This window comes from Pyricularia grisea (genome assembly GCF_004355905.1).
Source record: "Pyricularia grisea strain NI907 chromosome Unknown Pyricularia_grisea_NI907_Scaffold_4, whole genome shotgun sequence".
NCBI classification, from domain to species: domain Eukaryota; kingdom Fungi; phylum Ascomycota; class Sordariomycetes; order Magnaporthales; family Pyriculariaceae; genus Pyricularia; species Pyricularia grisea.
This window is the reverse complement of record NW_022156718.1, coordinates 2586492-2608650: the sequence shown is the minus strand read 5'-3', so window position 1 is coordinate 2608650 and position 22159 is coordinate 2586492. Positions and strand designations below refer to the sequence as shown.

The following is a 22159-nucleotide window of genomic DNA, read 5'->3' as shown; positions in this document are numbered from 1 at the left end:
GGGGGGGGGTGGGAGTTTTTTTGTCTCTCAGGTAAGCGACATCATGCGCAACAGCATCACCTGTACGGCTTGCTTTTGCCGTCCCATCAGAGCATTTAGCCAGACATTTGCTTTGTTTGATGGCGGGAAGGCTGTACGATTCCTTTGAACTTCAATTAGCTAGTTTGTTTGATCTCGTTTTTATATTTTTTATTTTTACTTTTGGAAATAGAATACAACACAAAAATGCCGACGGATAGGCAGACGCCACGTGTAAATTGGTCATTTCTCATTTCCCCACAAGACGAAAGGAAAATAGCTGTCTGCCTAAAGGCTAGACTAGCATACACATACGCTAGACAGATATGCTCGTCAGACATCAGCTGCTAGCTTCATCAGCTCAGCCTGGACCAATCCATAGCTTTACCACGTACAAAGAGGCTCAACTTGACAGGGGATACTCGACTCGCTCCCGAGCTCGGCATATCGCGGAAAGTCGTTGGCGGACCCAACTGCGATGAGACTTGGCTGGGTACCTGGAATAATCCATCTAAGGTTGCAGTGATGTATCAAACTCAATTATTATTTTAGAATCTGTCGGCTCGAGTGGCCTTTATGTCTGGACTCAAGAATGCTCCAAAGGTCCTGGAGCAGAGCTTTAAACACCGCGATTGATTGATATCGGGATAGTAAATATCCTGGACGCATGCATCTTGAAAGATTGATCGCTTGATGGGACGAACTGTTATAGCAGTTTTGGCAGGTTCGGAGATATTGGTTGAAGTACAGGGTTCAACCATCTCGAACGCGCTCATCAGCGACCGTGCTTCTTCAGCTGTGCCCGCACTGTAAAGTTACTCGATTCAGGGATCCTCTTACCTTGGAATTTGGCGTTTGAAGCTGCATTGAGCGCACGAGCATTGAGGAGAATCTCGGCACGCAGACCTGCCCATAATTACCAACAGGTTGACAACTACGAAACACCAAGTTTCCTGAAATAACGTTCTTTCTTGACACGGGCGCTATCAGAAGAGGCCGCGGAAGGTCTACAAGGGCTCATTAGCGTCTTTGTTACCTTGCTCTAGCTTCTTGCGGAAAACTTTGTTTTCTCATTCCCCCTTCGTTTATGTAGGAGCAGTTTGATATTGTGTCCACCATAACCATATCAATGACTGAAGAGATTTGGCGCCAATCCGACCAATATTATGGGACACCGGCTGCTTGGTCCAGCGGCAACCGAAACGGCCGTTGGTGCAGACCATTTCCGCAATTTAATTGCGGCGTCAAAATTCGAGGTTGGAGCGTTTGCACAAGGAAAACTATTGGGAGGATATCAATCAACTGAGGACCGTCAACCAAGCCGAGTGTCATTCATTTGATCATAGACTGACTAGGTACCTAAGGTACCTAGGTAGTCTACGGTAAAGCTGTGTGAGCGTAGAAAGGCCTCAGACCAACGATGAGTTAAGGGAATAGTCTAATTTCAGGCTCGTGCAGACCACCCCACAGATCCCGCATTGTACTGTAGTACCTACATGCACACTGCCTTCATGTTCCGTTTTGTCAAGTGCCAAGCCGACCATGCCTTAATGCTCAGGAACATCGATAGCTAAGCATCGCCGCGCTTCAAGATTTGGTCAATATGACTTTGGCTATTCTTGGCCGTCGTCTCAAGATAGTGTAGTCTCTTCCCCAGATTCTCTATGTCCGTTCCTAGCTCCTTGACTTGCTTGCTAAGCTTGTTGTTTAGGTCTGACGCTGGCGTCAAGACGAACCTTTGTAGGATTGATGCATGAGTACATTTGCAGCAATCACTTCTTTTTGTGGATTTGATCTTCAAGGGATAGAAGAAATTAAAACGACAGCGAAAACAATCATCACACTTACATCTTACCAAGACCCTCGTACACGGGTGTATCTGTAGGCAGCGAAGATATCTCGCTCCGTGTCAACTCGGCGAGCCTCATCTCACGCGCCTTGGATGCTTGTTGGCTGCGGACCATACTGATCTGCTGCTGCGCCTGGATCGACTTGAGCTCGATCTCTTGGATCAACTATAGAAATAGAAAAAAAATAAACACTAGTCAATAAACAATTAAACACCCTTGTAGCCATCATCGGTACGTCCCGATCGTTTGATTTTTTCCTGGGTGGGCTGGCTTTGTCTGCCGGAGGCTCAGCCTCTCGGTTACGTCCGGCCGGCGAGGCTGTGTATTTTGGGGTGGAAAAAACGTGAAAAATAAAAAAAGAAGAGTGGTCGCTAGTGGGATGGTCCACTGAACTGACTGGACTGACCTTTTGCAGTGCCTCGTTTGATATCGACATCCTGGGAGGAAATGACTGCTTGTAGAGGCAACTTGTGCGAAGATGTCACAGGTTCAGATACGATTGTCTAACTCGGTTTCTCGTGCTTTCGAGTGCAGCGTGTGTGTCTATTGGATGAAGGTTATGGTCTGGTCTGGTATGGATGGCATACTTGAAGTCGGGTCAGATGGCGATAGCAAGTGACCGCCGCAAAAATTGCCAGCGAGGCAGCCCGCCAGACGTCAAGACCCCGCATTTCGGTGGTTCCTCGACAGCTGAACTCGTGCCCTCCATCCAGCTCTTGGGACTATCCAGAAGCCCATCCAAACATTAGACACTCCTTTTCTTTCCCTCAAATGAATCAGTCTGACTGTACTAATTGCAATTGAGCATATTTTTGGCCACACAAATTTTCATTACCGCGACTGTTACGCTGCTTAACCTAGCAATTATCCCGACGGTTTTTTTTTTCCTTTGATGATAAGACTCAAGACAAAACAGTGACACGCTCATAGCTTGCTTCTCAAGAAAACGACAAAGACAAGCAATGCAATACCCATACTGATCTGATACATTATTCCATTACCTGCACTTATGACTCTACAGCGTAACGGATGCTGTTAGCCTCGTATCTTTCTTTTCCAGCACGGATTCCAGACTATGATGACAGAGCAGAATTACTCATAGACTTCGATTCCAACAAGATCAGGAGCAAAGCCCCAGTTGGACTGCGCCGCAAACACAACCTCATTCTCGCCGGCCTTGAACCCATCGAGCTCGATGGTCAACCTGCCCGTCTCATACCAGTCGTTGCCAGCCAGCGGGAAAGCCCACCTTGTGGCCGCGTTGCCGTTGACGCTGATTGTCATATTGCGGGTGTTGGTACCCCAGCCCCAGGCAGTGCCGAACGCATAGTCGTAGTTGATGAAGTCGACTCCGACGTACTTCTTGCCCGACGCCGACACCGTCACGTTCCCAAACGCAACCTTGGCGTTCCCGTTGATTTCGCCGACCTTTTGTCCCACAGGAAGACACTCCTGTGCGCCCCTGTCAGCGCAGGACCTCAGCACTGCCGGAGCGGTGATTTGGGCGGCCGTGACGGGGTAGTATCCAGCGGACGAGGGGGCGTCAGTGGCCTTCTGGACGTTGCTCAGGATCAAAAGCTTGAGCTCATGGCCCTTCAACTCAACTTGACGCGTGCCAGAGATGGATCCAATGTCCGAGGCGGCCCAGACGTCACGAGCATCGGCGGACCCAATCCCGAGGAAGGAGAGGTCCAGCGCGACACTCTGGCTCTCGTTTCGCCAGTTTGCAACGCCCACGATCTTGCGGTCTCCCGAGAGGTTTCCGATCCAGACGTCCCACTCGCCCTCGGTGTTGCGCAAGGCCAGCTGTGCAGCCTCTGACAGGGGGTCCTGGTTGATGGCGATGACCTCCTTGTTGGCCATGATGTCGAGCGATGCCTGTGGGGTGAGGCTCTTGTCGATGGGGGCGCCGATATGCAGCGGCGACTTCATCATGGACCACATGCCAAAGTGGAAACGCTCCTCGTCGTACGACATGGCGCCGAGCCCGACGGTGAGCATGTCCATGTCTGCGTATGAGCCCTCTCGAGTGTACTTGGCGTGTGGGATGACCTGGTTGGTGATGCGCCATATGCTGCGCCAGCCGTTGTAGATGTCGTTACTCATCCTCCAGCTCTTTCCTACTGTCGTTGCCCTGTTGATGACATCGGGAACAAGCCCTTGATGTTAGACCATGAACGCTTGCGGTCATCTTGGCGCTGCTCCTATCACTGCTTTTGGTATACTCACCACTCAGGCACGTTCTCGCCTATGCCCCATTGGCACAAGAAGTAGTCGATTTGCCGACCACTCTCTTTGAGTAGCTTGCCCATCTTCAAAAATCGCTCGGGGCTCTTGGCCTCGGCAGAGTCCGAGTCGACCATCACGGTCCTGGACGTAGAATAGCAGTTGTCATATCTGTGCTCCCAGGTTAGCTCTCTTTCCCTTATAATTCTCTTTCCATAGGAATTTCTTTCCTGCACACTCACTTCAGACTATCGCCACCCCATTCCGCAAAGGACTTGGAGTCAATCTCCTCAAAGCCCAAGGACGCGGGCAAGTCGGTGCTGCCGCACTGGAAGTACCCGGCACCCGAGTAGAGCCCAAACTTGAGCCCCAGGCTGTGGATGAAATCCCCGAGCGCCTTGCCGCCCGACGGGAACAGGGTCGCGTTCCACTGCTGCCGGCCCTGCTCGTCGCGGTCCCTGCCGTTCCATCCGCAGTCGGTTGTCACGATATTGTAACCCAGGTCCGCGAACCCCAGGTCCACTATCCCCTGCGCGCTCTGCTTGATGTCGTCCTCGGTTGGGAGGCAGTTGTAATGGTTGTAGCTGTTCCAGCCCATCGGCGGCGTCGCGACGACGACCGTCAGAGACGTTGCTGCGAGGGCGAGGAGACGTGGCATTTTGGCTAAGGGGGGGATGAAGGGGGACCAATTTTCATGCGATATATCGCACAGTGGGCTGTCGGATGGACAAAGCACATGATATCGCTCACGATAAAAAAAGGACTTGTCCAGGGTTCATCCAGGCCGCCTTTATATTAGACACCCGGGGGACTTTGATACAAAGTCAGGCTGATCCCCGCTTCAAGGCTGTATAAGACGGTCGATGGTACCCAAGACATGAACGTCGCATCGTCCCCGGCCTGTCAGGTATGATGAGTGGTGCGCATAGTCGGCCGGTTCATGACTACCCCTCAAGGTTACCCCATCCTGCCGATGTCCCCGCATCGTTGGGTAGTAAGCCGACGGTAAATCTTTCGCCGTGGCGTCATTGCGCAGGGCAACAATTTCCACATAGGGCAGGTCTTCGGTAGACATATTTTTTTGGTAATTGACTTTATAGTTGCTTATTTCGATGGAAATATCCCCGCCGTCTTGATTCCGGCTAAGTTAATCGTGCTGCCTGCCTTGATCAACAAGATGATCATGACACCATTGAAAAACAGATTATTGTTGATTTTTTTTGGGGTGCTAGTAATGGTAGCAGTGGATCTATGTATATGCATTATTTCTTTTTGGCTGTAGTTACAGCGAAGAAAAGGTAGCCGCTATGAGTTACATACCAAGACTCAAACCACATCGCTTTGGCCATGATATTCACATGTTTTCCTTCGACCCAATTAACTATGCAACACAAGTTGCTTTTCTTGGTCTTAATATACTCAACCAAAACACCAGCCAGCAAATTTGCACAGGCTCAAGTCGTTTTTGGCTTTGGCTTTTGTGATTTGACGCCGTTAGTTTTATGCCCGATCGGGACGACCTCAGGCACGCGCAAAAGGGTTATCCTCCGCAGCTCAAAGGCATCCTCCTTGCCATCCAGGCAGCAGCTGAGCCACACACGCCAAACAATCAGATTGTACGCTGGGTGAGTTTTTCAAGGGAGTTAGTATAAAGGTACGTAGAGAATGAAGCAAACACATAAAATAGACAGTAGACGTACCTCCCAAACCAGTAAGAATGTGCCACCAACCATGGCCTTCCAGCACGACGGACCAGGGCAGAAGCATATGGGATCTCCAGGACACGAGATGGTGGCAGTAAACGATGTCGTACATCCAAATAGCAAATGCGAGAAGGAACAGACCAACGCCTTTTTATATCGGGGTTAGCATAGAACTATAAACCCGGGTGGTCATTTGAGATGACTGAAAGGGGGATTTTGGTCTTACCCAGTGTCATCAACGTCCACATTTGCTTCATGATCTTGTCCGCCTGGAGAGGGCTTCTCTTCTTGAGAGCTGGCTCCAGCTCGTACTTGGTAGAGAGCGCGCCCGCTACTACAACCCCGATTGTGATGGAGGCGTAAGCAACCTGGTGGAATACGGGGTTTTTGTTTGTTACGTAGTAAATCTTTTTGTCGGGAAACATAACGTCAGAAGATGCATCTTTTAGCACGTCCCAAATCGCAATGCATTTTTCTTTTTACTTACAGTGACAAACGCAGCAACCCCGGCGAATACCAAACCCAAAAGAATCGACGAGGCTTTCGACTTGCCGTACGAGAAGGTGACTTGAGCCATTACGCAGACCGTCCAGATCATGGGCAGCTCGTCAGCCAGCTGCATCGAGTACCACAGCGTGCCGTGGAAGGCCATCGAGCCCAGCCCGATCACGACGTAGCCGACGAAACTCAGGGTGAGGGCCAAAGAGAAGTCATTGGCGATGCAGTTGCGGATTCCCTTGACCCCGAGCCAGATGAAGATGAGGTTGGTGAAGGTGTTGACGAATTCGGCAACATATGGAGAAATATTATAGTCCTAGGTTTGTGTCAGTGATTTTTTTTTATATCCAGAAACGGTTACTGCGTTTGACATGACAACGAAAAAAAAAAAAAAAAAACACTTACTTCCTCGCACCAATTGAGTGTTGAAGTCGGCTCTCCCCAAACGCCATCCCTTTCTTGACGGTATGGGAAGCCAAGCGGGAAGCCAGATGGAGATGCCGATGTCGAAGACATGTTTTCGAATTGCTACCACAATGTCATATATCCGAAAGAGACACCATATATCGCTGTATTCAACGCTTACAGGGTACGATATATCTCAGATCGACAATCTCAAGTCAGTGGAACACCAGCGTCCCCTAGGTGGTTACACTGCCACCCACTATGGTTGTGGACCAAAGTGTACCTAGTTTCGTAACAATGAAACGAGCAGGAATTAAGGTGTCTGGTAACAAATTCCTAATGCGTGACACGCAGGAAAGAAAAAGGTTACACGCGTCCCAGACGTTTAAATTGGGAGGGGGCTCAAGATTATCGACAGGGTTATTGCCGTTTGGTAAAGACTTCAAGACAGGTAAGTTTTGGTGGCTGAGTCGAGTCAGGTCCTGCCCAGAGGTCTCAAATCCTGTGGGAAAAGAGAACAGGCTGGGATGTAGCTTCTTTTCAACAGGATAAATGTTCCCGTCAAAAAGTGTAAATGATAGATAGTAAATGACAACGCACCCAAATTATTGAGTTTGGAAATATGAAAAAAAAAAAGATAGAGAAAAGTAAGAATAAGAAACTCAAAAGTAGGTAGCGAGAATTATCCAAAGGAAAAAAAAAAAAAAAAAAAAAAAAAAAAAAACAAATCTAGTTCCAGTTCCTTATCCGAGTGACCCGCGAGAAAACCCGCTCGGCCAAGGCCACGGTCCTGGGTATGACGGTTCTTGTTTCCCCACAATCACAAGCGTTGCCTGTGAAATCCAGTTAGCGACATATCCACGCAACACGGCTGTCTGTGCCGCTTTGTGGGTGAAATGTTGTAAGGTAATTTTTAAATTGTCTATAGATAGGTGGTTTCTGTAGGGATGTGGGATGTGTCAAGTCTGCAATAACTTTGGTATTATAGCATGGGGCAAGGAATTGACCTATGAATCCTGACGGGACAAAGCGTGTATAGACTGACTTGGGAGGTTGTTGGTTCTGCAGCCCCAAGTAATCGTTAATTATATTTATTCCGATGATGCAACCTGCACCATCTGTGCATATCAATTGACCCAGGCGGGCGGTAATGGGACTAAGGTAGGTACGGTTACTTTGTAGTTGGCCAAGGCTTCAATTGGTCAAATTGAAAACGCTCCTCAAAATTAGGCGCTACTGTACAGCAGGTACTGTATGTACATTACCTAGGTAGGGTACCTAGGTACTAACCTAGGTAGGCATCAAGAAAAAGAATAGTTGGTTGGTTCGTCGATTGACGTTTGAACCCCACTATAAACCGCGCGGCAAACACTGCTTTAACCGTCGTAAAACCGGACGGAATACTGGAACTAAACTCGTGGAACATGGGGCAGAAAACGCGTCACTTGGCGATTTGGGGGGGAAAGGCTGTTGATATAAGCTCAGCTCCCAGTCTCGCTGGAATCAAGCCACGTTTTATCAGCTTGATGCTGCTGCTGCGAATGAAAGCTTGCATGATTATATCCTCAGCCAAGTAGCCGAGATAAATTATCATTGAATTTGAGGAAATTTTTGGCAAAAAAAGGTCTACTGCCATCAAGGTTCCCCATACCTTGACGAGGTTACAACAAATCATTTGTTTTGCGTGATTGGACGGAGGGCGAACGAACATTTTTCTGCATCTGCATCTGTCAAAGTTTGGACCACATCGCCCGACGCCGAATCCCCCCGACGTTTACAGCTTGCTTTCCCACGGGTTATTACTCGACCTTTTGGCACCACCAAAGTCGAGCTCACAAACCGACAAACCAAAAGCGGCGATAGCAGTATGTATCGAAAGTGTCGATTTCGGCCCTGACTAGCTTCGTTCTCCTGGTTGAGCTTGGTTGGTGGTGGCTAGGTAGTTGAAGCAGAATTACGTAGGGCCCGCGCCATTGGAAATCCATCCCAATCCCAAAAGCGATGGCGGGCAGATGGGGTTCATATCTCCAGTCGGCCGTCACCGGACTAGAAGCCCGGCTCGACACCATTCTCGCCGAAGAGACGGACGCCAACAAGAACAGTAACAAGCCCGCACAAGCCGCTGCTACTGCTCAACAAACGACGGGGGCTTCCGACACGGCCCCCGCGGCATCACCTGCGGCGGCTCCTGCTTCTGAGACGTCTTCGTCCACAAAACCGAGTCCAAGTAAGCCCGGGCGCCTTGACCATCTGCGATGTTGTTATGTGACGTACGGGTGCTTCGGCACACCATCAAGAGCGAGATTAGTCGCTTGTAGCAACCCAATTGCTGACACGGAAGCGTCCTACAGCACCATCTAGATCCGCATCCACGAACCGAAAGCCCGATCGACTACAGGAGAGACTTGCGAGGGCTGTCGCTGCCAAAAATGCCGCAGCCGCCCAGAAGCCGGACACATCGTCCGCCAAACATTCCGCGACATCAAGTCCACGCCAAAGCATCGATGTGCCTGCTCGCGCCTCCATAGACAGCGTCGACTCGAGCTCAATTGTGGGCCAGAAAGGACCAGGAAGCACCTCCTCCCCGCGTACATCGCTTGATGTCACCAAGCGCCCGTCTGTGGAAGTTACAAATGCCGAAACGAAGCCTGTAGCAGAAGCTGAGGGAATTGAGGCTCAAGCTGAGGAGAAAGAAGATGAAGAAAAGCTTGGAGGATCGACTGTGCCCGAGGCTGCTCCAAGGCTGTCTACGGAATCTTCAACACCGGCGCAAGAAACGACAGCAACGGAAACGACTGTTGAGACCGCAAAGCCTGAAGTGCAAGATTCCATGACCCCCGACACCAGGACAAGTCTCGATCAGCAGCCAGACTCAACCTCGGCCGACGCGCAAAGGCAAAACCAAGAAGAGATCCACGAATACGTCGAAAAGATTGATGCTCTTCAGGCAAAGCTACAGTACCTGGCGCGAGAAGCAGCCGAAGCAGCCAAGAAGGCGATTCAGGCGGCGCCCCCCGGCAGCCTGGAGAAGAAGTTGGCCGAGAAGGACCAACAGATAGCGCTGCTCATGGAGGAAGGCAAGAAGCTCGGAGTGACGGAGCAGAAGCACCGCACCATCCTGAAGAAGCTCCGTGCCAAGATTACAGAGGACGAGAAGGAGATGAACGAGCTCAAGGCGGCGCGCAGCAAAGCGGACGCAGAAGCGGAATCCCTCAGGAGGCAGGGGCGGCGGGCCAACGACCTTGAGAAGTTCCATGAGGAATCTCTGAAGAGGATAGGCCAGCTGCAAAAAGACATCAACAGTCTACGAGCCGAGTCCGCATCCAAAGATTCCACAATAGCCGATTTAAAGTCACAGTTACAGCAGGCTCAAGACGCCGCGGAAGCACAAAACGCAAAAGCGACCGACCAGGCCCTGGAGAGGGAGAGGAGACGTGCCCAAGATCTCGAGGACGAGGTGGCGGCTCTCAAAGTGGAGAAGACGCTGGCGGCAGACCGCGCAAAGGCGCAAGCCAGCGATCTGCAGGAAAAGCTCGAGAGGGCCAACGAACGCGCGCGCGTGGTCGAGGCCGAGCTCAAGGCCGAGGCGCAGGCGCTCGAGGGTAAGCTCGAAGCCATGCGAGCCCGCGCCGAGGAGGCGTCTTCGGGCGCCGTGGGCGACTCCCAGGCGAAGCTGCTGAGACAGATCGAGACACTGCAAACGCAGTACGCCATCGCTAGCGAGAACTGGCAGGGCATAGAAGCTACGCTGCTGGGCAGGATAACGAACCTGGAGAGGGAGCGGGATGAGGCACTACAACGGGAGTCTGACATGAGGAAGAAGGCTCGAGAAGCTGTAAGTTGGGATTGTTTCTCTTGTGATTGGACCATATCTACTACAGCAACAGTGGCTAACACGTTGATTGCCTAGGCTCTTCGAGCGAAACGTAACGAGGAGGAGCTAGAAGAGGCCCGTTCAAGCTTACCCACGGTACAGGATGACATTGAGTCATATAAGAGCCAGATAAAAGCTCTCGAGAAGCGCGCTGAACAGGCCGAGGCTGCACTGGTCGAGGCGAAGAAAGAGTTTGAGAAGCAGAAGGCTCTCTGGAAAGAAGAGCAAAAGCAAGCCGAACGTAGCGTGTCAGCCGATCAACGTGACTGGCTGGAAGATCTACCGCCTCCCAATGCGCCTTTTAGGACGACTAGCCGCCCAGAATCGCCCGTACTTACGCCTCCAAATAGGAACTGGAGCTCAGACGTCCTCGGCTTTCAAAACATGCTCGGCAAGCTTCGGAAGCCATCCGCACCGTCGAGCAACGGCGACGGCGTGGGGGAGAGCAGCTACCGCCCATCTACGGCCGGACGACGCCCGTCGGCTAGTCCGTGGATCCCTCAGCAGGCACACAGGCCATCGATAGCGGCATCGAGCGGGCCGCCGGGCCTGCAGACGCCGGCGACGCAGTTCAGCGTCTCGATGGACCAGCTGCCCGAGTACGAGCCGACCGAGGCGGCGGCGTCGACGCACCAGGTGATGCAGGACATGGTATCGGTGAGCACGGCCGGGGCCGGGCCGACGGTGCAGCTGGTCGAGCGCATGAGCGCGCAGGTGCGCCGGCTCGAGAACGAAAAGGTCAAGGCGCGCGAGGAGCTCAGCCGCATGTCCAAGCAGCGCGACGAGGCCCGCGCAGAGATCGTGGCGCTGATGCGCGAGGCCGAGGCCGGCCGCTCGGCTAAGGACCGCGTCGCTGCGCTAGAGGCAGAAGTCGCGGCTGTCAACCAGCGGTACGAGACCACCCTCGAACTGCTGGGCGAGAAGAGCGAGGAGGTGGAGGAGCTCAAGGCGGACGTTCAGGACGTCAAGGCCATGTACAGAGATCTGATAGACCGGACACACAAGTGAGGTTTCTTGAAGGAGACTGGCATTTCGTGGATTTTATGGGATAAAAAGGGGCATATTAGCCGCATTTTTTTTCTCTCTTGCTTGTGGCCATTTTCACCCGCTTGTCTTGAACTAGATTTACGTGTGGTGCATTTTATATTGTGATTTAATCGAGCTTCGCTTCTTGGTCTTTACCTTTTATTCTCGGTTAATTCCTTGGGGTTCCCTTCTTTCCTCACTTTGCTAGGTCTTGTCGACTCAAGCCGATGATCCACTTGGAAGGTCGACGCCTTCCCGTTCCGCAACCTGTTCAATGTACTTGCGGACTTCCCTATCAGGCGCTAAGTCTATGGCGAGGTTTCCATCTGCGTCCTTCTTATCTGTTTCGGCACCAGCCTTGAGCAGAGCCACAGCCGTATCTCCTGATTTTAATTTTGATACGGTTAGATCTGTTATTCGCTACATTTCACACTCTGAGAATCTCATCATTTCAAAAAAAAAAAAAAAAAAAAAAAAAAAAAAAATGGCTCGTAGATTCCAAGCACATACCGTGACCCTCGGCAATGGCATGATGCAGAGCAGTCTGTCCATCCGAGTCGGTCGCATTCAGCGGACTCTTCCCCTGGCCGATGAGCAGGTTCACCATCGGAGTAGAGCCCACGGCGGCGGCGCGGTGGAGAGCATACTGGCCCCGGCGGTCACGCACCCGGGCGGAGGCGGGAGGTTTCTGATCGAGGAGCTTTCGGGCAACGTCGAGGTTGTTTTTGGAGGCTGCAAAGTGTAAAGCAGTCTTTTGTTTTCACCGGACAAGAGATTTAGTTGTCATATTAGCAACAGGACAGTCCCGTCTTCGGTCTTGCTGCTTCTTACCTGACCACTGTTGTCTTGAGCGTAAAAAAGACCAATGTTAGTTATTTTGATTTCTCATTCAATAGTGTACGAGTACTTCGTATAAGCCAGGCAGACGAATGAGACAGTAGAAGGACGGATTTCTCACTCTTCTCATTAACATCTGCCCCTTTGCTCAGCAGCAGATCTACTAACTTCTCGCCATCCTTGATGCTCACTGCGATCATCAATGGGGTCCAGCCGCTGTCGTCCTGTACATCCGGATCGAAATTCTTCTGAGATACCAGGAGATTTGCAATCTCAAACTGGTTTGACGACACGGCCCAGTGGATAGGTAGTCTTCCATCGTCGTCTTTCCTGTTTGCTAGCTTGGGGTCCACCTTGAGTTTGAAGTTGGAGCAAGTCAATAACAATCCAGGGCCGAGAAACCGACTCAACAGTTGTTCCAGTGCTTTGAAAGAAGTAAAAGGCAAATATGGAATCATGCGTTCCAATGATAGTAGTTGCTTACATTGAGAAGAGACTCAACCGCGGCGTCTACGATACTTGTCAAGTTAGCCAACCAACCGTTGTTGGTGCAAATGGAATATGAAAGAAGCCTCAGGCTATTTCTGCATGCGTGACCTCACTTACACCTTCCCTCACGACAAGCTGCGTGGATCGCGAACTTGTTCTCACTGTCCATGGTTTTCAGGCTTGCTTGTGTTGTGCGTGGATGAAGACAGAAGAGGGAAATGTGATACTCCTGGGAGCAGCCTGGTCAAAAGCAAATTTCGATCTGATTTTCGAATTAATTCAAGTGCAAAGTTGCGAACCAGATCAGTGGTGACTTGAGGCAGGCAGAGAGCTACTGCTCCATTTCAGGCAGGCGAGGGGTGAAGTAGCTGTTAGACTGTTTCCACACTGTAAAGTACACGGTATGTAGCCACCCAAACCCCGGAAAGCTAAGCTAAGCCAAAATTTAGATACTTGCTGAGCTGCAAGAGTCGTCACACGCGCGCGTCGCGAACCACCATTAAAAGACCTCATCCATCAGTTTCATCAATACCATCCCATTGTCGAACCAAAAGTGCCTCAGACACATCAAATCCCCCGCCATCAGCCATAGACCCCCAGTCAGCCAGAGTCCATCGAAATTTTCAGATTACAGCACTGTGGTAATTGGATTGCTGGCCACCGGTCACAGCATAACCTGCGCCGGCATCAGCAAGATGGCTCAAGACTCGGTCGAGGGCCCAGCCGACGCTGCGCTGCAGGCTCTCATCATCAAGAACGCAAAGCAGACAAGGGACATCTTCACCGACCCCACAAGTCGCAAGCGCATAAAGTTGGTCGACCCGGCGACACCGACCGATGGCGATCTCGACAGGGACACATTAGCCTTGCGCTTCAATTCCGAGTATGCAGACCTCAGGGAGCTGCCGCCAGCTCTGGCAGCAAGACAAGCAGCCGCTGCGGGAGGAAGGAAAAAGCCGGGAGCGAGGAAGGCGGCAGCAGCAGGTCCGCCGGCAGACACTCCCGATGAGGAGAAGTCGCGGAAGTTGATAGAGGGCATTCCGACACGGGGAGCGAATAGGTCACAGAACGGGACTGGTGCCGCGCAGTCGAGTGCACTCGTCCTCAAGGGGCGCGGCACGGGCACGGAAGGACAAGGCGGACAGCAACAGCAACAACAACAACAACAACAGAAACAGAATGATAGGGGGCCACCGGTGATTGGGCAGCAGCTCACTCTGGCACGGGCGCAAGAGCTCAACATGCAGCTCAAGCCCGAATGGCACAGACCGTGGAAGTTGATGCGTGTCATCTCGGGACACCTGGGTTGGGTGCGGGCCCTCGCAGTCGAACCCGACAATAAGTGGTTTGCCAGCGGTGCTGGCGACCGCACAATCAAGATCTGGGATTTGGCGAGCGGGCGGCTGAGGTTGACCCTGACTGGTCACATCTCGACTGTGCGCGGCTTGGCCGTGTCGCCCCGCCATCCCTACCTTTTCTCTTGCGCCGAGGACAAGATGGTCAAGTGTTGGGACTTGGAGACGAACAAAGTCATCAGGCACTACCACGGTCATCTGAGTGGTGTATACACGCTTGCTTTGCATCCGACCCTCGACGTTCTCGTCACTGGTGGACGTGATGGTGTGGCCCGTGTTTGGGATATGCGCACTCGTAGCAACATCCACGTGCTGAGCGGACACACTGGCACCGTATCGGAGCTGGTATGCCAGGAGGCGGATCCGCAAGTCATCACTGGTAGTCTGGACTCGACGGTGCGCATGTGGGATCTTGCCGCTGGCAAGACCATGGGAGTGCTCACCCACCACAAGAAGGGCGTGCGCGCGCTAGCCACCCATCCGACAGAGTTTACCTTTGCCTCGGGAAGCGCCGGCTCCATCAAGCAATGGAAGTGTCCCGAGGGTGCATTTATGCAGAATTTTGAGGGGCACAACGCCATCATCAACACACTGTCGGTCAACGACCAGAACGTCTTCTTCTCAGGTGCCGACAATGGCTCCATGAGCTTCTGGGATTGGAAGACTGGTCACCGCTTCCAGTCGCTAGACACGACTGCCCAACCCGGTTCGCTTCAGGCCGAGTCGGGCATCTTTACGTCTACCTTTGATCAATCCGGCAGCCGTCTCATTTGCGGAGAGGCTGACAAGACCATTAAGATATGGAAAGAGGACATGGAGGCAACACCGGAGACACATCCACTCGATTGGAAGCCCACATTGGGTAGAAGGAAGTTCTAAGAGTATCATCAGATGTATAACACTTATATACAGTCAGAGTCTAATATGTACAAGTGTCATACTTTTTGCGCACCGACCGTTGCGAAAGAAACTGTTTGATTTGTAGGGCATCACTACGTGCCTACTTGATGCTACTATTCATGTACCTTTGTAAATTTCCAAAAAGAAAATTGCGTCAGATCGACAAAGTGAGGAGATCAGGTGTCTTGGGTTTCCCGTCGAGCCTCAGTGGCATATATACCACCGGCAATGGACTGAAGGTGTGCAGATAATTCTCTTGCCTATCCAAATTCTACCAAAAGACAACGAGTCGCTTTGGTTGTTTCTCCCCTACTCGTTGATGGAAGTCTGTTCCATAAATGTACCACTTGGCTGACATACACTGCTTGGCGGGTGATGATAGTCGAAAAGAAAACACAATAAAATTAAGAGGCCAGCCACACTGGATAGGTTTTGGGATCTAAGTGGAGCAAGTTCGGAGCAAAAATCGGCAAAAAAAAAGAAGATGCCATGTTGGTGGTACCGTAGTTGACTACGGCGGGAGTCGAACCCGCGTCTGCTGCTAACGGCATAGTGCAGTTGCACGATTTTGGAAGGCAGCAATAATGACCGTTATACCACGTAGCCGCTCTTATGGTTGACCATGAAGATACTCTCGGCTTGAAGACTGTTTATGGCCACCACAATTTAGCACCAAGGGCGGCATCTCTTCTCAGTCTGGGTGGTCTTCCCCAAACTATTCTGCCTATTAGCAACTACCCAAGGAGTTTTCTCTGCATCACTTCGCACCCCACGCTGACTGTTTTCCAACAAATCATTCTGATGCGAAAACCATGTGGGAATTTGTTTGTAGTCTCCCTCTCGTTGTGGCCGGCCCTGCTCTGGGCCGCATGTAGAGGTCACGAAATAAAACAGTTTGAGAATACGCAAGACAGAAAAAGAGCAGACATCCAGTGAAGAAATCATATCCCGCGCCACCATATTAGCGGCCAGTCCTCTGAGATCAGCCCCTTGTCGCCACTTATCAGGTGAGCACTGCGACATTGGCCACGCAGGGCATGCCTTCGAAACGCTTGCCAACCCGTGAAGCCCGCGGTATCAAACTGCATCGGCTGCTCGCTTGGACAAGTTTCATCCAAGCAGTATGGATTTCGATCTGACTATTGTTCTTAAAAGAGTAGATTCCTTATGCCAGCCCCTAGGCTTTCCTTTCTATTGATGGTGTTTCTATAGTGATTATGTAGTCTAGGTAGATCAGAAAAACAAGGTAAACAAAAACAAAAGATATTCTGTTAGTTTAAAGTACAAGCCCCAAAGCCCTAATCTCAGGATCATCCCTAAACGCAAGCCTGACCTCCTCATCACCGACAGCCAACCGTATCTTGCTCGGCCTCTCGGCCCTCTGCGCCTCCAAGTTCACGATCCCGGCCCCCGTCAGCTCGACCGCCGCTAGGCTCAACCCAGCAAGCCGGTGCATGACCTGATCCTTCTTCTTCTTGGCGCTGGTGCTCACCCATCCGCCACCGTCCTCCGACGCGGCGGCCGCCGGATCCGCGACGTACCGGCCCGCGGCGTCAACCCTCCGGCGGTCCAGCAGCTCAACCTGCCGACTGCCCGAGGCGAACTTGACGGCGCGCTGCATCTCCTCGAGGACGTCGCCGTAGGTGCTCTCGGCCAGGCCGGTGCGCGTCACCCGCACCAGCAGCGCGGCGAGGAGGAGCCGCGACGAGAAGGGCAGCGCGCGGAGGTACTGCTGCAGCGGCGACGACGTGGCCTCGGCGATGGCGCGTCGGATCGTGTCGATGGTGACGCGCCCGGCGCCGCGCCTCTTCTTCTTGGCGGCTGCGTCGTCGTCTGCCGCCGTGGATTGTTGTTTTTGTTTTCGCTTGCTGGGGGTGTCGGGCGTCTCGTCGTCGTCCTTGCCGCGCGCCTCGGCCTCGGCCAGCTCGACGGCCCGCCGGCATATATCCAGGGCTCGGCGGGCGTCGCCGCTCACGGCTGCCACCTTGCGCGAAGCGAACTGGATAGCGTCGGGCTCGACGATATTGCCAGGTACACCTTCGAGTCGAGACTGAATGATCTTCATCAGTTGCTCGTGGGTGTATCCAGGGAAGGTGATGCGGGTTAAGCCTATATAACGGAGGATGGGTTTAGAATCAGTTCTTGACAATACAGCATAGTTGTCACAAAGAAAGAATATGTAAACTTACCAAGTCGACTGCTGATCTTGTTGCTCAGCGTCCTCTCTGGCAGGTCCATGGTGTTGGCAACAGCCAGCACAATAAGCCGACTGTGTCTAAGCCCAGGCCAGTTGAAAAAATTGTACATGACACCTTGGTTCTTGGTGACAAGCTGATCAAGCTCGTCCATGAGCACGACACAGGGAACACGCCTAGGGCTTGGATTACTAAACTCCCTCTCAAGCAGGTCCAGCGCCTGCGCTGGGCTGACCCGTTGCCCTTTAAGCGCCTCCCACAGGAGCGAGTAAGCCTGGTGCGGGTCCGAGACCTTCATGCCGTTGATCTCGACGAAGATGAAGTCGTCGAGCTCATCATTCCGGACCGCGTGGTCTAGCGAGGCAACCACCTCGCGCACCGTTGCCGTCTTGCCCGTGCCTGGAGTGCCCGAGATGTAAATGCACGAGCCGGTGCCGTCAGTGATGGCGGCTTCGAGGTGCGAGTAGACCTCACTGAACTCGGCCTCTCGGCAGGGTAGACTGGTCGGCACCGAAGCGACGTGCAATTGGGCACGGGCCAGCTGGAAAGGTGAGTTCTGGTGATGGGCGGGTGAGAGGGTACGTGTAGCCAATGGAGTGAACTCGAGGTGCTTCTTGACCACTATCCGCCGGTGAGAAGACGGCGTTGCTGGCTTGCTGGGAGTGCGGCCACCTTTGCTGGGAGTCACAGCGGTGGCAAGGCCAGTTCGGGGCTTCTTTGGTGTTCTTTGAAGCTTGGCCAGAGTTCTATCTTCGTCCCCATCGTTATCATCGCGAAACTCGTAGACATCTAGGGACGGCGCCTTCGTCTTTCGGCGAGCACGAGTAGCTTTGGTCTCCGTCTTGATACGCTCGCCCAGACTCAGTACGTCGGCTTCAGTCCCGCGGTAGATGTCTTCCCACACAAATTCATCTGTATAGCTAGCTGTGCGGGTGTTGCAACCCCGGCGGCATACAAAGACTTTGCCAAAGTCTTTTGAGCTCCGAGGAACCTTGCCGTTGGGGTACTTTTTTAGGAAAGCCGTCTGTGACATGACTATAGCCTTGCCGTTTATTGCAGCGAGCGGGTTGACATCCCATGATGGTGAGACATACAGTTCGTTCTTTAGTGATCCAAGTTAGTAAACCAAACTAACAAATCCTCATTCAAGGACATGATGCTTGGACTGTGAACAGTTAATCTTACCGGCAGAAAGTCCATCCGTTTCTTCTCTTTATTTCGAATCTCCCTTTCAGTAGAGAACCACAAAAAGTGAGCAGCCTTGTCACCCTCATCACCGTCCTCCTCAACAAATTCACAGATGATGCCGACCCAGGCCTCATTGGACCCTCCCTCGGCTTTGAGGAGTACTGTGTCTCCTATGCGACACTCGAAGCTGCCCATACGCGCACCGACAATCTTTGGTCCACTCCGGCTCTGCTGTGTCCGTTTCCGTTTGCGAGGCGTGGTTCCATCATCTGCCTCAGCACCATCCTCCTGCTGGCGCTTTTGGAGACCATCATCGTCATATATCCATTCCCACGGAAGATCCTCGTCTCCGAGTTCGTCATCCGAATCCTCGCGTGAGATTCCAGGTGCAGGTTTCCTTTGTCGTTTGGATCCGGGAGTTGGAGACATATTATGAGGGTTGACTCCTTTGTTGTGTGGTGCTATCAGTTTACTTGAGTGTTTGGACACTTCCTAAACCAGTAAGCAAGTTACTTGGTGTACATGCCAAATAATCCTACACTTTCCCAAGAGTGGACTCTAATGCGAGAAATCTTGGAAACAGCAGCAAAGAATAGTAAAGTTTTACAGATCTTGCGTATTGCTAGGGCATTCACGTAAAAAAAAAAAAAAGGTGGATTGAAATGGCCGGACTCCAAGCTGATTTAAGTGAATGTTTGAGTAAGTGATGAGTGAGAGGTTTGGTTGCTAGGGAAAAATTCAAAGAATCGCGACTGTCGCGCGACTGAATTGATCCAAAAAGCCATGTCGCCCATTCGAACAAAATACTGTCGAATCAAATTGCGGGACTGCACTGCGGGGGTGGATCCAGGAGCCACACCAACTCCACTCACTCATTACCTTGCCTTGCTTGCCTCATCGCCAACTCATCTAATTCCTCTACTTTGCTCTTTCCCTTTAGGTAAGTCGTACCCAATGACGAAGATGAACCCCTGAAGTGGTGGGCACATATTGTAGGTACCTAGGTAGGTAGGTCCGTATGTAAGCTACCTATCAATAATGGAACAAATACCACGCACATGTATCCTATATAGGCAGCTACCTTGTAGCCCCTCATTCCTTTCGTCATGCAATCAATCCATCCAATGTGACTTCTTATCCTATCGCAAACCCGCGACATCCTCCTCAATATCTGCGTCTATTCTTTGTCAACCCCTCACCATGGCAGCAACCCCAAAATCTACGTCCCGTCGTCTGACAGAGCTCTACTCGGACAACATTGTTGCCAAAGTGGTGCGCACTGCAACAGCTTCTCTTGAGGACAATAATGACCCGCCCACAAAATACCCTGAGTATGTCTTGCAGTCTGGCCCTTCGGCAAACGGTAGGTGGGAGTTGCGCGACAAGGACTTTTGGACATGTGGCTTCTTTCCCGGCCAAATCTATGCTCTGCTTGAGCGCGCCGTCCGCTGGCCCGGGAGCCTGAATCTGTCATCCCCTGGAGACGGTGATGCACAGAAGCAGATACCCATTGCACCACTCATCATGCACCTGGAAAGTCTGGGAAAGAAATGGTCCGAGCCTCTCCACGAGACGGCCACTCGTACGGACACCCATGACATGTCCTTCATGATCCAGCCCTCTATGCGTCGGCGCTGGGAACTCCTGCACGACACCAGCGCCCTGGATTCGGTTCTGACTGCCGCCCGGGGCCTGCACACCCGGTTCAACGCCGCTGTCGGTGCCATCCGCTCCTGGGACCGGCTTGTCCAGCACGGTGTGGACATCAGCAGCCTCGAAGACGACTTCCTAGTCATCGTTGACAGCATGTGCAACCTCGACCTGCTCTACTACGCGGCCGCGCACACGGGCGACGGCAGTCTGGCCGACGCCGCCACCGCGCACGCCCGCACCGTGAAGAAGACGCTCTTCCGGACCGAGACGGGCGGCTGCTGGGGCCCGGGCGCCTACACGGGCGAGCTCTACAGCACCTGTCACGTCGTCAACCTGGACCCCCGGACCGGTGAGGTCAAGGAGCGCAGGACCGCGCAGGGCTACGCGGCCGATTCGACGTGGACCCGCGGCCAGGCCTGGGGCATCCTCGGGTTCGCGCAGACTTTTGTCTGGACCAGGGACCAGGAGTTCCTCGACGCCGCGTGCGGGTTGGCCGAGTACTTCCTGTACCGGCTTGACACGGCCCCGCTGTGCGTGTACCGGCCTGTTGCCGACGGCGGGGAGGATGGCCGGACCAAGGGGAAATGGGTGCCGTTGTGGGATTTTGATGCGCCCTTTGACCCCGAGGCCACCGAGGCCGGGCCGCTGCGGGATGCCTCAGCCGGCGTCATTGCAGCAAACGGGCTGTTGGTTCTATCGCAGGCGCTGGCCGGGCAGGGTAGGCACAACCTCGCTCAGCGTTACTACGAGGCCGCGGTCGATATTGTTGATGACACTTTGGATTTGTGTCTTTCGCGTGACAAGGCTACATTTTCTGCGGTTGAGGGAGGAGATCAGTTCAAGGTTCGAGACGTCAAGGAGGGCAAGACTTTTGAGGCCATCGTCAAGCATGCCACTGCCAACAGGAACAAATCGGATAGACACCAGTACTGGGACCATGGGCTGGTATATCTTGATTACTATCTTATCGAATTTGGGAACCGGCTGTTGCAGATGGGGTTTGTGTAGAGGTCAGCTTATCCCCAGAAAGCGGTTGTGCAGGCTGTTATACTTGTAACCAGCAGGACAGGAGTGATGTATAAACTGGCACATAAACTTTATGATGTTGCAATATAGTCTCAAATTCTATCCGATGCTGTCACCGCACTTTGTAATGATTATAATATTGTATCCTTTTTTGCCTTTTAATGGGCTTGGATACATATGCCTTCGAAAACACTAATACAAGGAAAATATCTGCGTCTTCCGAGCGATTCAACCTATACACATTATTTTGTGAATACCGGGTCACAGACAACCGCCCTATTCGGGAGTAAGTCGGCCAGGCTAGGAGCAATCGACCCTTTAAAGTCGCAAGTGACTCACCGTTGAGGAGACATTAATATATGTAGGTAAATTACATTTCTGTATTTCCAAAAGGGGTAACTTGCATTAGGCATCTGACGACCTGAACAGCTCATACATTTGAATACACAATAAGCGCCGCAAATCCACACTCACCCAGATCTTAACAGCAGAGATGACTCTTTGCCCTGGGAAAACGGTCAACATGTTTGGCACTAGCATTTACTGTAGATACGCCCCATGACAACTCAACGGCCAAGGTTTCCTTTTACAAGCCAAGGAGCCACATGTTGGTTCACCTATGATCGTGACGACCAGCTGATAAAAAGGAGGCGGGTACAAGATTGTTCGCTTGGGATAGGGAGTACGGTGATGCTGTACTTTGTAGTGTTTGCTGTTCCCTACCCAGGCCGCCTCGTCTAGCTTCGACCCTTTAATCTTTTTTTCTACCACAAAGTGTCAATCAAGCCCCAACAGCCCAACACACGCCCCCACCCCCTGGCTTGAAGCCCTGGCAATTGGGCTTCCTTGAGCCGGTACTTGCTAGTGTTAGTACTGAGTCGGGACATTTATTCCACCAAAGAAATGCTGGGGCTTG

At 52.2% G+C, this 22159-nt stretch overlaps 7 protein-coding genes across 7 annotated transcripts; 3 read left to right on the top strand and 4 right to left on the bottom strand.

Moving 5' to 3' along the window:
• Window positions 1-1172: 1172 nt before the first annotated feature.
• Window positions 1173-5337, bottom strand: PgNI_07475 (uncharacterized protein). Its single transcript, XM_031127487.1, has 5 exons — window positions 4337-5337; window positions 4098-4265; window positions 2275-4002; window positions 1867-2033; window positions 1173-1754 (listed from the first exon to the last, which is right to left on the bottom strand). The coding sequence occupies exons 1-3, from the start codon at window positions 4750-4752 to the stop codon at window positions 2961-2963; spliced, it is 1626 nt and encodes a 541-aa protein (XP_030981237.1). The 5' UTR covers window positions 4753-5337; the 3' UTR covers window positions 1173-1754; window positions 1867-2033; window positions 2275-2960.
• A 211-nt stretch (window positions 5338-5548) lies between these two features.
• On the bottom strand, window positions 5549-6823 carry PgNI_07474 (uncharacterized protein; the record flags this gene model as incomplete). The annotated part of the gene is made up of 5 exons (XM_031127486.1): window positions 5549-5715; window positions 5795-5944; window positions 6024-6204; window positions 6285-6611; window positions 6701-6823. Coding segments are annotated over 5 exons (948 nt in total), but the record flags the coding sequence as incomplete, so codon positions are not given.
• A 1426-nt stretch (window positions 6824-8249) lies between these two features.
• On the top strand, window positions 8250-11582 carry PgNI_07473 (uncharacterized protein; the record flags this gene model as incomplete). The annotated part of the gene is made up of 3 exons (XM_031127485.1): window positions 8250-8927; window positions 9052-10535; window positions 10611-11582. Exons 1-3 carry the CDS (start codon window positions 8702-8704, stop codon window positions 11580-11582), a joined length of 2682 nt encoding a protein of 893 aa, XP_030981461.1. The 5' UTR covers window positions 8250-8701.
• Window positions 11378-13199, bottom strand: PgNI_07472 (uncharacterized protein). Its single transcript, XM_031127484.1, has 6 exons — window positions 13044-13199; window positions 12922-12947; window positions 12559-12790; window positions 12432-12445; window positions 12111-12351; window positions 11378-11983 (listed from the first exon to the last, which is right to left on the bottom strand). The coding sequence occupies exons 1-6, from the start codon at window positions 13093-13095 to the stop codon at window positions 11820-11822; spliced, it is 729 nt and encodes a 242-aa protein (XP_030981462.1). The 5' UTR covers window positions 13096-13199; the 3' UTR covers window positions 11378-11819.
• Window positions 13200-13621: 422 nt separating this feature from the next.
• On the top strand, window positions 13622-15160 carry PgNI_07471 (uncharacterized protein; the record flags this gene model as incomplete). The annotated part of the gene is made up of 1 exon (XM_031127483.1): window positions 13622-15160. One exon carries the CDS (start codon window positions 13622-13624, stop codon window positions 15158-15160), a length of 1539 nt encoding a protein of 512 aa, XP_030981463.1.
• A 1297-nt stretch (window positions 15161-16457) lies between these two features.
• PgNI_07470 (uncharacterized protein) lies at window positions 16458-18993 on the bottom strand (the record flags this gene model as incomplete). The annotated part of the gene is made up of 3 exons (XM_031127482.1): window positions 16458-17290; window positions 17371-18478; window positions 18562-18993. 3 exons carry the CDS (start codon window positions 18991-18993, stop codon window positions 16458-16460), a joined length of 2373 nt encoding a protein of 790 aa, XP_030981233.1.
• Window positions 18994-19764: 771 nt separating this feature from the next.
• Window positions 19765-21225, top strand: PgNI_07469 (uncharacterized protein; the record flags this gene model as incomplete). Its single annotated transcript, XM_031127481.1, has 1 exon — window positions 19765-21225. One exon carries the CDS (start codon window positions 19765-19767, stop codon window positions 21223-21225), a length of 1461 nt encoding a protein of 486 aa, XP_030981305.1.
• Between the last annotated feature and the right edge of the window lie 934 nt (window positions 21226-22159).